The sequence below is a fragment of the Vitis vinifera genome, chromosome 13 (genome assembly GCF_030704535.1).
Source record: "Vitis vinifera cultivar Pinot Noir 40024 chromosome 13, ASM3070453v1".
NCBI lineage: Eukaryota > Viridiplantae > Streptophyta > Magnoliopsida > Vitales > Vitaceae > Vitis > Vitis vinifera.
Genome location: NC_081817.1, coordinates 6,449,452 through 6,461,717, shown reverse-complemented (window position 1 = coordinate 6,461,717; position 12,266 = coordinate 6,449,452). Strand labels below are relative to the sequence as shown.

Below are 12,266 nucleotides of genomic sequence, written 5' to 3'. Positions count from 1 at the left end.
GGTCTCACCGGATGGTTTCCTGCAAAATTACATAAGACTGCGTCAGGCCCCATTTTTGTGGTTTCCCCAAAAGGTGTCCACCAAAACAAGAACCTTGCCTTGCAGATAAATTTAGATTCTGGGGTCAAGCATGTGGGCTTACATGTGCATCATAGTGGTTACAAGAGTACAAGCGGTGCAACCACACATACCTGCTGTCATCTGCCCACAAGATTGTCATATAAATTTCCTTCCCTACACTGCTGTGGCCAATCCTTTATCAAGAAGCTTTCTTTTCAAATGAAACTGTATTTTGTTACACGCATAACATATTATAACATTATCTCTACAGTAAAAGACCGGAGGAAAAAAAAAATAACATCGGAAACTATATGCATGAATTTAAAAATAATTAGAAAGAAAAAAAAGAGTTCTGTCAGTTAATAATTAACAACATTAGGCAAATAAAATGTTGCTACTTCTGATCTCCATCAAGGAGCTTCTAAAACATGACAATCCATAAGGTTTTAGTTCATTTGCATAATCGCATTATCTACAAAGCAATGCCTTACAAGAGTCACAACCCAGCAATTTCCCTGTTTAAACACAAGATTTTACCACACGTCCTGTATGAGGTCTTCCAACTGGAATAGATCATGTACATAGCTCAGTCTGTTATATTAGCTTCCAAACCCATAGTAAACATGATGCCATTATGAATATGGTCCAAGAAAGTTAGAGTGAACCCCACCACTGAATGGCTCCCATGTGCAAGACATTAGCGAAATTCTTGATTACACCTGAACGGGGTTTTATTCAATTGAACTTGAGTATGAGGAACAAGCACCTCCAGCCCTCATGCAGCAACTTTTTCTAACTCTTCCAACCCAAAGCCTTTAGATCACCTTGTTTTAGCTCAACATGCTTCCCATGCCTGAAAAGTAGATAATCAGCAAAGAACTGCTAAGTTTTTCTCATAAATAGAATAGAGAATTTCATTATGATGCATCCAAGCAAATCAAGATATGTATTTATGTCAAATTGAGTTACAGTTTTATGTTAAGGTATTAGGATTTAGATCTATAGTGTATATCATGCTCCAACCCACATGCAGCCTCATACCTGATGTGGGAGACACAGATCACATTAGTGGCAAAAAAATCATAGTTTTGGGACTTGATCCTAGGACCTCCAATTAACCAAAGCTTTGATACCATGTTGGACGATCAATTTTCCAAGAAGCTAAAGCTTTTACGGTATGAGCATACAATATACATCATGCCCCAACAATTGAAAAATGATATGAGGCTTGAAAAGGGCAGCCTTTATTACCCTTTAAACAGTGCTGAAACTAAATAGACTCTTAACTACAACTGCATCATAAATGAATATTTCTGCAGTCTTAATCATTCCCAACTTGGAATATGTTTATATATACATACACACACACACACACACAACTATATATTATTGTTGAGCTCCTTATTTAATTGAGCAGTGTTCAAAGTTGTGTTTCAGATTTGCGAACTGCTCCAATTATGAATGCTAAGAGAATTTCACATTACTCATGCAAGCCAGCATCATTATCCTGATGCAATTTTATTTCACCAAGGACACGGATCTTCAGCGACCCCTTTTAGGCAACTAGTCGATGGTTCACATAGAGCTCAAAGAAGAACTATAGTGGACCACTGACCACAAGCATATCATGCTCTTGGCTGTGTAAATTTCATCACATTCAATTAATTTACACCACTTTCAAAGAAGTTTGAGGAATCACAGTTTATAACTTTATATCTCCAACATACTAGTCCTACTTTCCCATAGGTGACCAGTACGGACTTCAACATCCAATTTCAAAGCTGGCAGTTCTCCCACCATTTTGAAGATCTATATTCATATACATCAAAAGAAAGCCCACATGAGTGCATCCATAAATGTTTATATGAATTACATGCTTTTGTCAAAAGAAATGAAGTTGTGTAATCCATCTTTTGTTGCTAAGAATGGAGTATGCCCATGTGCATGACTGATCTAACATTAGCCTTGGAAGACCAATCTATATTGCATTCAAGAAATGACCCTAGGCCATCTACAAATACTTGCTATAAAGAACCAATCTAATAATTAAAGAGAGAGAACCAATTTCCACACATTCCCACACAAAAAAGAGACCAAGCAAACACCAGTACATTCATCCATCATACCAGCAGCCTGTTTCCCACATTAGAAACCACTACTAATGCCAAACCACAACCCTCCAATCCTATCCAGTCAATAGACTTGTAATGCAGGATCTTTAGTCATTTCCCATGCTACCAAGTTCACATCAATGTTCTGTTTCTTACTTGGTTTCACACCTACCCTCCAAGGAGTACTTCTAACTACTAGCTTAAACCCTTGAATCCTACAAGTGGAGTTGAAAGAAACAAGACACAAGCAGCAAAGCCTGTTTCCATCAACTTAATTCTGAATCAACAGTGCAAAGAACTGAAACCAGTTCAATCAACTCCACAGTTTGAGCAGAAGGGAAACTTCATTTTTACACCAATCCCAATGTTTATTTTCAGAAAAATCTCCAGGACCCCAGAGATGGCATGTCAAAACAGTTTCTCCAGAACACTCTGCAATGGACCCAGTAATCATCATTCCAGTAAGCTATTGTCCTTAGAACCTACCATCATTAACTTTGGCTAAAAATGTAGTGGATTCCACTCCTACACAAAGAGAAGCTAGTTAATAAGAGAGAGAGAGAGAGAGAGAGAGAGAGAGAGAGAGAGAGAGAGAGAGAGGTAGGATGTGAGCTTTACCATGATGGACTAGAAGGTTAGCAGACAACTCCCCCATACACAGCTATAAGCTGAATTTTGATGGGTGCTCACTGCTAAACCAGGTCAGAAGGTATTAAAAGAGACTAGTTGAAACCGCAAGGAGACAAACTACATATTTTCTCTATGGTGGCAAGGAACAAGTTGGTGATTGAGCAGAGATTTAAGCACTGAAGTGGAGGTTTGGCATCTCCCCATCAAGCAGGGCTTCTTGTGATTGTATCATGGGTCTAGAATAGAGGCTTTCTAGGAGGCTGTTGGCAACATTGGTAATTGGATTAAAGATTTTCAACCCACCTACATGCATGGATGCTTCTTTGGGCTGGAGGCCTAGATGGCTAACCAGGAGGTGAATGAGCTTGCCAGAAGGGTTGCTAGATCTTTGAAGTTTCATATAAGATTGTCATCCCCCTTGAATTATAGCTCAGGGAATGGCTGCACTCCTTTTTTTAAATAAGTACAAAGAAGGATGAGAAATCCTCTAAAAAGTACACAACAGAAAGCAAAAACCCAAGTTCAAGAATCTATACAACTATGAGGTTCCACAAACTATGTCCCAAGTGGGAATATACAAAAGTAATCTATCATTGCTAGCCCATACCCATGGAACTAGACACCAACAACCAATTAAGTTGGATCAGATTAAGGGGAGCACCCTTAAATGTCATGGTGCATGAAGCCCAAAAGGAGGCTAAGAAATGAATTGTGTCCCAAAGGCCCTCTGAAGTTCTCGCCTTGCCCTAAAAAATCCTAGCATTTCTCTCTCGCCACACAACCCACATCAAAGCAAGACAAGCAAACTGCCACAACACCTTGCCTCTATTGGAATTTCTCAATCCTCTACATGAAATAATTATCATATCACATATACTCCTAGGAGGAACCCAATCCATATGAACCAAGTTGAAGAGTTTGTGCCAAAGCCTCAAACTCAATGGGCGATGTAAGAAGATATGATCTACCATTTCACCACTCTCCATACACAACAAACAAACAAACATCAAAACTGATGGTTTTGAAGAATCTTCTCAGTTGTAGCATGTCATTGATGTTTACCTTCTTAAGTGTCACTAACCAAGCAAAGGATTTGACCTTAAATGGGGCTTGCGATTTCCAAACAAAATCAATAGGGAATGATGGAGTTGGATCAATAAGGTTGGACAAGATTGAAAAGAACGACTTTATGGTGAATAAACCTAAAGAAAACAGGGACCAAGCTCTCAAGTCATGACCAAATGGAAATAAGTGCAAGTGTGAAAGAGAGGACATGAGTCTTTCAAAATCTTCTATCTCAAGATCCAAAAGATTGAAACGGAAGTTTAAATTCCAAGAGAAAGGATTAGTAGGCCTAAGAATTGATGAGATAGTGAGGTTTTTAACTGTGACAATTCAGAATAGACCTAGGAATTGAGAGCACAAAGGTTGATCCCCCCACCACAAGTCTTCCCAAAACCAAATTCTTAACCCATCTCCCACCACTAGCCAAGTGTATTTGGAAAAACCTAAGAAGACCTATGCAATGGCCTTCCAAGGACAATGATGTAACCACCTAACAAAGGTGTTGGCACCCCACCCATTAGTATGTGTCCCATAAATGCTTAGGATAACCTAATGCCAAAGAGCATACCATTCCTCAGGAAACCTCCATAGCCATTTTCCTAATAGAGCGCAATTCCTTACAAAAATCTTCCCAAACTCTAATACCCCTTCTCCTTTTGCCTTACACACTAAGTCCCAACTAACAAGATGGTCTCTCTTATGCTCCCCAAACCTTGACCACAAAAAATCCCTTTGCAATTTCTCAATTTTCAGCACCACTGAAAAAGGAATTTTGAACAAGGAAAGAAATTAGTTGGGAATATGAGATAAGCAAGAATGAATAAGAGTAACCCTCCCACCTAAAGATAGATAAGTTTTTTTCTACCCATCCAACCTTCGTGAAACTCTCTCAATCACCAGATCCCAGAATGCTCCTGCCTTTGGGTTCCCCCCCAATGGAAGTCCCAAATATGGAATAAGCCAATCCAACACCTTGCAATCAAGGACCAATGCCAACCTATTGAGTTGATCTAGATCAATGTTGATGCCAGAGAGGATACTCTTCTCTAGATTGACTTTAAGTCTAAAAATATGCCCAAACACTACCAAAATTATCTTAAGAGTTTCCAAATCTTCTAGAGAAGCTCTTGAAAAAAAGATGACAACACTCATTTTAGTATTGTATTTATTCTTACTAATTCGACATGTTACTTCTCTTTTTTCTTGCTTCTCTTGTAGTATCCCTCATCTCTTTTTTTTTTTTTTTAATAAGAAACAACAATGCATTATATTGAAATAGGAATTAAGAAGTACAATAGAAGGATGAGGAATCCTCCACAAATGAAAGCTAAACATACTAAATACCAAAAGCAAAAAGCCATTTGGTAATTACAAAAAGCAACCTCTCCTTACATTGCATTGCTTTTAAATGGAAAGGGGCTACATGTGCTTTAAAGTTGGGTTGGGAGCTACATTCCATTGAGAAGTTACTTAGGAGGCTATATGCGCTTGGGAAGTGTAGTGAGGATGACGATGAGCTAATTTGGAAGATTAACAAAAGTGGGAAGTTATTGATGAAATCTTTCTGCTCTTCCTTAGAGTCAAACAAAGGTAGTATTTCTTTTCCCTCTAAGCTAGTGTGGGGCCCTTGGGTGCCTTTAGAGGTGGGTTTTTTTGCTTGGGAGGTAGTTTAGATCAACTTAAGAGAAGAGGATGGTGTTAGCTAACTATTGTTGTTTATACATGAATTCAGAAGAATCAACTAATCACTTGCTAATCCATTGTGGAAAGGCAAGGAGTCTTTAGCCTTTATTACTTTCTTTCTTTGGCTATTTTTGAGTCCTCCCGTTCTCTGTCAGGGGGCATGGAAGTTTGGTTAGCAAAAAAAGAAAAAAATTTGAAGGACAACCCCTCTTTGCTTATTTTGGATCCTTTAGCAAGAGAGGAATCGAAGATACTTAGATGGAATTCAACGCTCAGACCAAGTTCTAAAGGACTCTCTTATTTGTGCCCTTTTCCATTGGGATCATTGACATATTCAAGAGGGTCATGGTTTCTTGTTAGATTTTATTGACTGGTTGTGTTAGTTAGTGGGAGGGTGTTTTCTGTGCTCCTTTGTGGTGTTTCTGTCTTGTTGGCTCCCTTTGTATACTTCCCGTGTACTTGGGGTTTGCCCCCCTCTTTTTATTTGGCGTCTTTATTATATTCTTGGTTGTCTATCAAAAAGAAAAAAAAATGGAAAGGGGCAGAAGCAGGGAGGGGGGGAGGGAGAAGGAGAGAGGGTAATAGGATGTACCCTTTAAGAGAGAAATTATAATTCCTTGCCAACGATGCAAATATTGGCATGACAAAGAAGAATACAGTTTATTTACCACCTGCAACTCCAAAAAAATTTTTAGATCCAAGCAATGGAGATTTTTATCCACACAAAAATGCAATAATTCCTATCATTCCTTCTGATAAGTCAGTAAAATCGTACATACACATCCAACAGTCTTATTCCAATAAGAAATAAGATGATTCACTTCTGACCTAATATGGTACTGTCTCCAATAAATATCAAAAAGCATCAGATCACAAGTTTAAACGTATAGCAAGAAAGGCATTATTAGAATGATTAGACAAACAAGAACTTGGTAATCTAATTAAGATGATATACTACAGAAATTGAATAGAAAATAACTCAGCATTCTAATTCATTGTAATAAAAATAAAATAAAAACAACAATAAAGAGAAGGCACATCCAGAGAAAAACAAAAACAAAAAAAAAAGGTAATTATTGGATCATATAAGAAACAAATGCATCATTATACACTACAAGAAATAAAGGTACTATTAGTCTATAAGATCCTATCAAAGTGAAGGCATTCCAAGAATAATTACCCAAGATCCGATGGAAGTCTGAAACCACCTATGCGTATACGTTTTAGGGAATGAATCTGGAAAAATAAAAACAAGAACAGATAAATAAAACTCAAAGAGGAACCCAAAACTAATAAGCAACCATGAGGGCATTAGTGACAATAAAGCTAATGGAAGATCTAGTGTTGTCATTAACATTAATTTAAAATTCCATAAAGATCAAACTTCATGGTATATTCAATTTCTGAATTGATATAACCATTAGAGATTTAAATTCTATTAACAACAAACATGCAAATTTTAGAATTACACACCATAGACCTAGAGGTTTTGAATGATACATGCAAAGGGTAAGAGGAACATGAAAGTAGGAAATTTAGCAACAATGAAAGTGCAAGTCAGTTTGGACAATCAAAAATACAAAACTCTCTATTTTCTAAAATAAGTTCAGATTAAACTGCCTTCTCTTTTTTGTCTTTTTCCTCTTTTTTTTCCCCAACTTTCAATACAAATCAAGTCTTGAGAGGATAACTCATGGCCTCAAATTTAACTTTCTAATTCAATGAACTGAAAGCATTAACTATAAGTCTTGATGGATAAGGACATATTCATTTTTAAAAAATGATGTTATTGATAAAACACACACCAACCTGAAGTCCAGCACTTTTCACAAGCTCCCGAACTTCATGATTTCTCCCTTCATGAACCTGCACGAATTTATGTGAGCAAAACAAAATTAGCCCCTTTGCAGTCACATTGTCAAATATACCTGTGCATTAACCAGCCCAGTGCACCACCTCCAAACATATCATCAAGATTATTGTACTGGTCAGGTGTCAATGATCAATTGTAAATTCAGAAAGCATATAGTCAATCCAATATATGACAAGGAATGTTGTATAAATGCAGTTACTACATATAATATTACAGATCTTGAACAGATAAAAATAGTACCACAACACGAAGTCTAGGTTTCGATATATTTGGCTGTGGTGGTAGTAGCTCCACAGAATCTGGAGTGCAATGAACACCTTCAATAACAGTTCCCTCACTGATAGCTATCAAGTGCCGCTTATTGACCACACCATCAATTGTTGCAATGTATCTACATATCAAGGTGTTGGTCATCAGAAGCAGAGTAAAAACAAAAATAGCGGGAATCAGCCAAACCTCCAAAAGAATGAGAGAAGAATGACAATAACAAACATGTAAGGCCCCACCCTGACACATAAAATAGTAAGCAGCTAAAGGTTTTCAGCCACAGCCATTAAACATACAACAGAATTCACTTCCAAAAAAGACCCTGGGATGACACACCAACATAAAAAAAATTTGAAGAAAGTATTACCAATTATGATTTGATCTGCGATTTTTTTTTTAATACTGCTAAACAAATAGAATTCTATATACAATAAATAAATGGATAGAATCCTATATACAACAAATAAATGGAATCTTACTCCTTTGATAGCTTGGATGATGGATGTGAAAGCTTTTGAGCAAAATCCCCTGAAAAGAAATAGCATTTCAACTGGCTTTAGAAAGGCCCTTTCAATTTCAAATGTATATTTAAAGAACTCTTATTCATCATATTTTAATTATGTTACAGGAATCCATGACTTTTTTATAGCAATATGCATACCATCATTGGTCAAAATAATCAACCCAGTTGTGGCAACATCAAGGCGACCCACTGTAAAGATTCTTGGTTTTGGTACTCCAGGATTTTGTTTGTTCTGGAAATGCAAAGTATCACATAATGGATTTAAAAGACATAACAGTAAATAAATTAATGAATAAATGATATTTATATAAAGATATGCTGAAATTTAAAAGCAAAGGAATAGAAGCTTTCTGCGAAAAAGATACATATCAGAAAAATGGTATCCTAGAGGTTCAATCTACACATACCCAACTCTTCAAATAATCATCAAATAGGCACAAAACAGATTTGGACTCTTTCTCTCCGGATGAGCAAATGTACCTATGATATTGCAACCGCATTAACCCACATATACACATAGGATTCAAAGCTCAAACTTGAGAAAGAACATTGAAGAGCAAAGGTACATAGAAATAGTTGCATGGACAAGTAACAGTGGCACACCCTTTTGGCTTATTCAGGGCAAGATACACCTTAGGAGGGAGCTTCTTCGGAAGGCGGTTTCCATTAACATAAATCATATCCCTGGCTGGATCAACTCGAGTCTGCATTAAATCAGAAACAACTCTATTAAGACTAAGGTATGACTCTGGATGTAAATAGAAATAGTTTCAAATCTTCCTTGGCAATAACTACAACACTAAGGTTCTGTTTGGATCTTAAAAAGTTAAGAGAGAAAGCACAAGGAAAAGAAAATAGAGGGGAAAATGGAACAAAACAAAAAGTGAACAAAAATAAAAATTATGTTTAAACTCAATGAATTTTTCTTACATGCTTCTCCAAATTTATCTCTCTTTTTTTTTCTCTTCTATGTAAAGAATGAAAATTTGAAAAGGTATAAACTTTCCCTATATATTGATTTTTTTTTTCCTTCATACATCATCACAAAAAAACAAGCAAGAGAATCTGGATTTCTTGCTAGTTCCTACATTTTTCCTTTCCCTAATACTTTCTTGATCCAAATGGAGCATAATTAAAATACAGTTCAGGAACCACAAGTAGTAGGATAAATGCCATTTATAGTTATAACCTTAACAAAGGCAGCCAAAAATATAAAACACATGGAGCTATGGGTCACCTGAGGTGTGTTACACACAGAACCATTAACAGTTACTCGGCCTTCAAAAATAAGCTCTTCACTGTTCCTTCTCGATGCCACTGATAACAAAAATTGCATAAACCCAAAATCATAAGACATTACCAACCCAAATAGTAAACAATTCACCAAAAGAAGGCCCTCACAATCCTGTATTGAAAAAACTTATCAGAATACCAAAGACGTTAGGAAGAATCTTCATTTTTTTAAATCTTCTGGAAAGAAAAAAAATGAAGTTGGGTCAAAATACAGCCACCAGATTCGAATCTTGGAAGTGTGGTCCTAATAAGTGGCACATGGTCCTGGATTCAAATCCTACCACTGATGATACCCTGAATTGACTCGGTGCTGGTTGTTGCAGGGCAGTCAATACCTCAAGGTTTGGATCCCCATGGAGAGTCCTAAGGGTTTGGCCATAGAAGGTTCCTCGGTTATCAAAATAAAAATTACAGCCACCAGATTCAGTTCTTTTTTATGACACTGAACCTTCATTTCTCCATAGCCATACTATTTAGTTACACTGGTGTCACATAATCTGAAGAATAAGCTCCTTAAACAGTAAAGTTACCATCCTTTTGGACTCAAAGCAAAAAAAGAAATGGAAGTCTACTAGTCTGAGTGAGAACCAGCCTCTACATTGGCTCATTTTTAATATTGTCAGTGCTTTATTTATTTATTTTTATTTTTTTGATAGGTAAAGAAAATTTTATATATAAAAGAGACACGAAAAAGGCGACTCAAGGTATACATAGTTCAAATAAGGCCTAAAAGAAAAATTGTCAGTGCTTTATTCACAACCATTGTTTTCGTGAGACTGTGATATTACATACTTCAAAGAAAGCCAGTCTGAATGTGACACCTTAAATACTAAATTCGCTGTTCTCTTCACAGTATGCCCAGTGATACACTAGAAGCATACTTTATTTCATCTTTCTCCACATTGCAAGTATGTGAACTTGGGGCTCTAGAATTTGAACCAATGGCCCCAATTCGAAATCCATAGATTAGGGTTTATCCATATATTAATGAACTTGAATTTGAATTTAAATTCGTCACACCTAAACTGAGAAAACTCCATAGCCAAAGGAAGATTTTCAAATTCACAGCGTTGAATTCAGAAGCTAACCAGGAAGCAACTTTATTTCCAAGGATGGGGCATAGGTCTGGTAAACAAAATCCCACTCCGTTTCACTTGAACAAAACCAGCTCAAACATTTCGTTTCCAAATCCAAAAACACAAAACCATAATTTTCATAGTTTCTGCCATTTTCATTTCCCAACATGCCGATTATGTTTTTTTTTTTTTCTCTTTCAGTCAAGAAGGATATTTATAGCATAATTTCAATTAAAAAAAATCTGTTAATCCTGGAAGTTCAGCACCATTACCTCCGGCAGCAGCGAGAACCTTACTGAGGCGTTGCGGCGGATCCCTAAAATTCTCATTGTAAAACCTCCGCGCGGCCTTGGAATACTTGGGCTCCACCGCGACGGCTCTGGCGGTGCTCTCTTCCTTCTTCTTCTTCTTCTTGGCAGAAAGAGCCTTCGCTTTGGCCATGTCTTGCAGATATCGCTCCGGGGGCGTGGACTGAACCCTGAGATTGCCGTTCTCATCGCGGACGATCCATGGAATGAGGAGGGTTTCAGATTGAGGTTTAGGGTTTTTCGATTTGGGGGCGAAGGAGATGTTGAATTCGGCGCTGGTGGTGGAAGGAGGTGAAATTGAGGAGCGTACCGGTATAGTGCGGAAGTGTCTGCGAGCGAGGGAAGGCCTGGAGAGGTGGAATGAGGAGAACGCCGCCGAGGCAGCTGCTACTGCTGCCGCCGCTGTAGCTCCTGCTGCCGCCATTGGCGGGTGTCGCCTGCTTCACGATTTTTTCGGGGACGATGAGACAGGCGTATTTAGATAGGTGTGTCATGTGTGTAAGTGGTGGGCTTCGATTTTTTGAGGTCTACTGGTCTGGGCTGGGCCAGGATTTCTGAACGATATAAGCAAATTTTCTCATTCTCTGCTCCCAACTCCACCTCCGACGGCGTTCAACAACCATTTTTTTAGTTTTTATTTTCTTTTCTTGAAAATATATTTAATTTATGAAGAATGAAAATTGTTTTTAGAAAATAAAATTTATAAAACCTTGTTTGGTTTTAAATTTTAACTGATAAAAAGATAGTATTATTACTTTTTTTTTAATGATATACACACTATGTGTGACTTTAATATTTTTTACATTTGTTTATTATTTGTTTTAGAATATTTTTATTTTAAAATGATTTAATAAAATATATAATATACTTAAAATTAATTAAATTAATTATTTTAATGTAAAATATTAGTTTAAGAGTTCTTTTAACGGAGTTTTGATCATTAAAAAAACCAAAATGCTAATCAAGTAAAGTTATAGGGTTTTTTTTATAGATAAAAATAAAGTTCAAAGTAGCCATAAAGAGATTCCAATGCCACAAACGATGATTCTTGAATGCTCAAGATGGTAAGATGAATATCATAAATTAACTAAAATAAAATTATTTTTCACACTTTTAATGAATTCATTACTACCTTATTTTCTTAAAGGTGATCTTAACTTCTTTAGAATGAATAAATACAAATTTTACCTCAAAATCCTAGTCTAAATTCTTTTAAAAATGTCCTATAAAGGTTTTCAAATGAATTGCTCAAACTATTGGAAGGTTAAAACTAAAATCGAGGGCTTTTTGAGTTGGTTTTTGCCTGATCAATCAAAGTTACCCTTAACTAGTCAAATTAGTTGTGCGATTGGTTCAATCAATCAAGCTTTCTCGATT

General features: G+C 36.7%; 1 protein-coding gene across 1 annotated transcript; it reads right to left on the bottom strand.

Annotated features, from left to right (window-relative positions):
• Positions 1–355: 355 nt before the first annotated feature.
• Positions 356–11,502, bottom strand: LOC100247893 (putative ribosomal large subunit pseudouridine synthase SVR1, chloroplastic). The gene is made up of 10 exons (XM_002270150.5): positions 10,854–11,502; positions 9,450–9,529; positions 8,816–8,916; positions 8,620–8,692; positions 8,351–8,444; positions 8,169–8,217; positions 7,663–7,813; positions 7,359–7,415; positions 6,730–6,785; positions 356–913 (listed from the first exon to the last, which is right to left on the bottom strand). The coding sequence occupies exons 1-10, from the start codon at positions 11,311–11,313 to the stop codon at positions 853–855; spliced, it is 1,182 nt and encodes a 393-aa protein (XP_002270186.1). The 5' UTR covers positions 11,314–11,502; the 3' UTR covers positions 356–852.
• Positions 11,503–12,266: the final 764 nt, after the last annotated feature.

Excerpts from the sequence above, each read along its gene's own strand:
- LOC100247893 (XM_002270150.5), bottom strand. The coding sequence starts at position 11,313 with ATGGCGGCAGCAGGAGCTACAGCGGCGGCAGCAGTAGCAGCTGCCTCG. Across the intron at positions 9,530-10,853 it reads GGTTCTCGCTGCTGCCGGAG|TGGCATCGAGAAGGAACAGT; the intron begins GTAATGGTGCTG and ends TTTTGTTATCAG. Across the intron at positions 8,445-8,619 it reads ATGATTATTTGAAGAGTTGG|AACAAACAAAATCCTGGAGT; the intron begins GTATGTGTAGAT and ends TTGCATTTCCAG.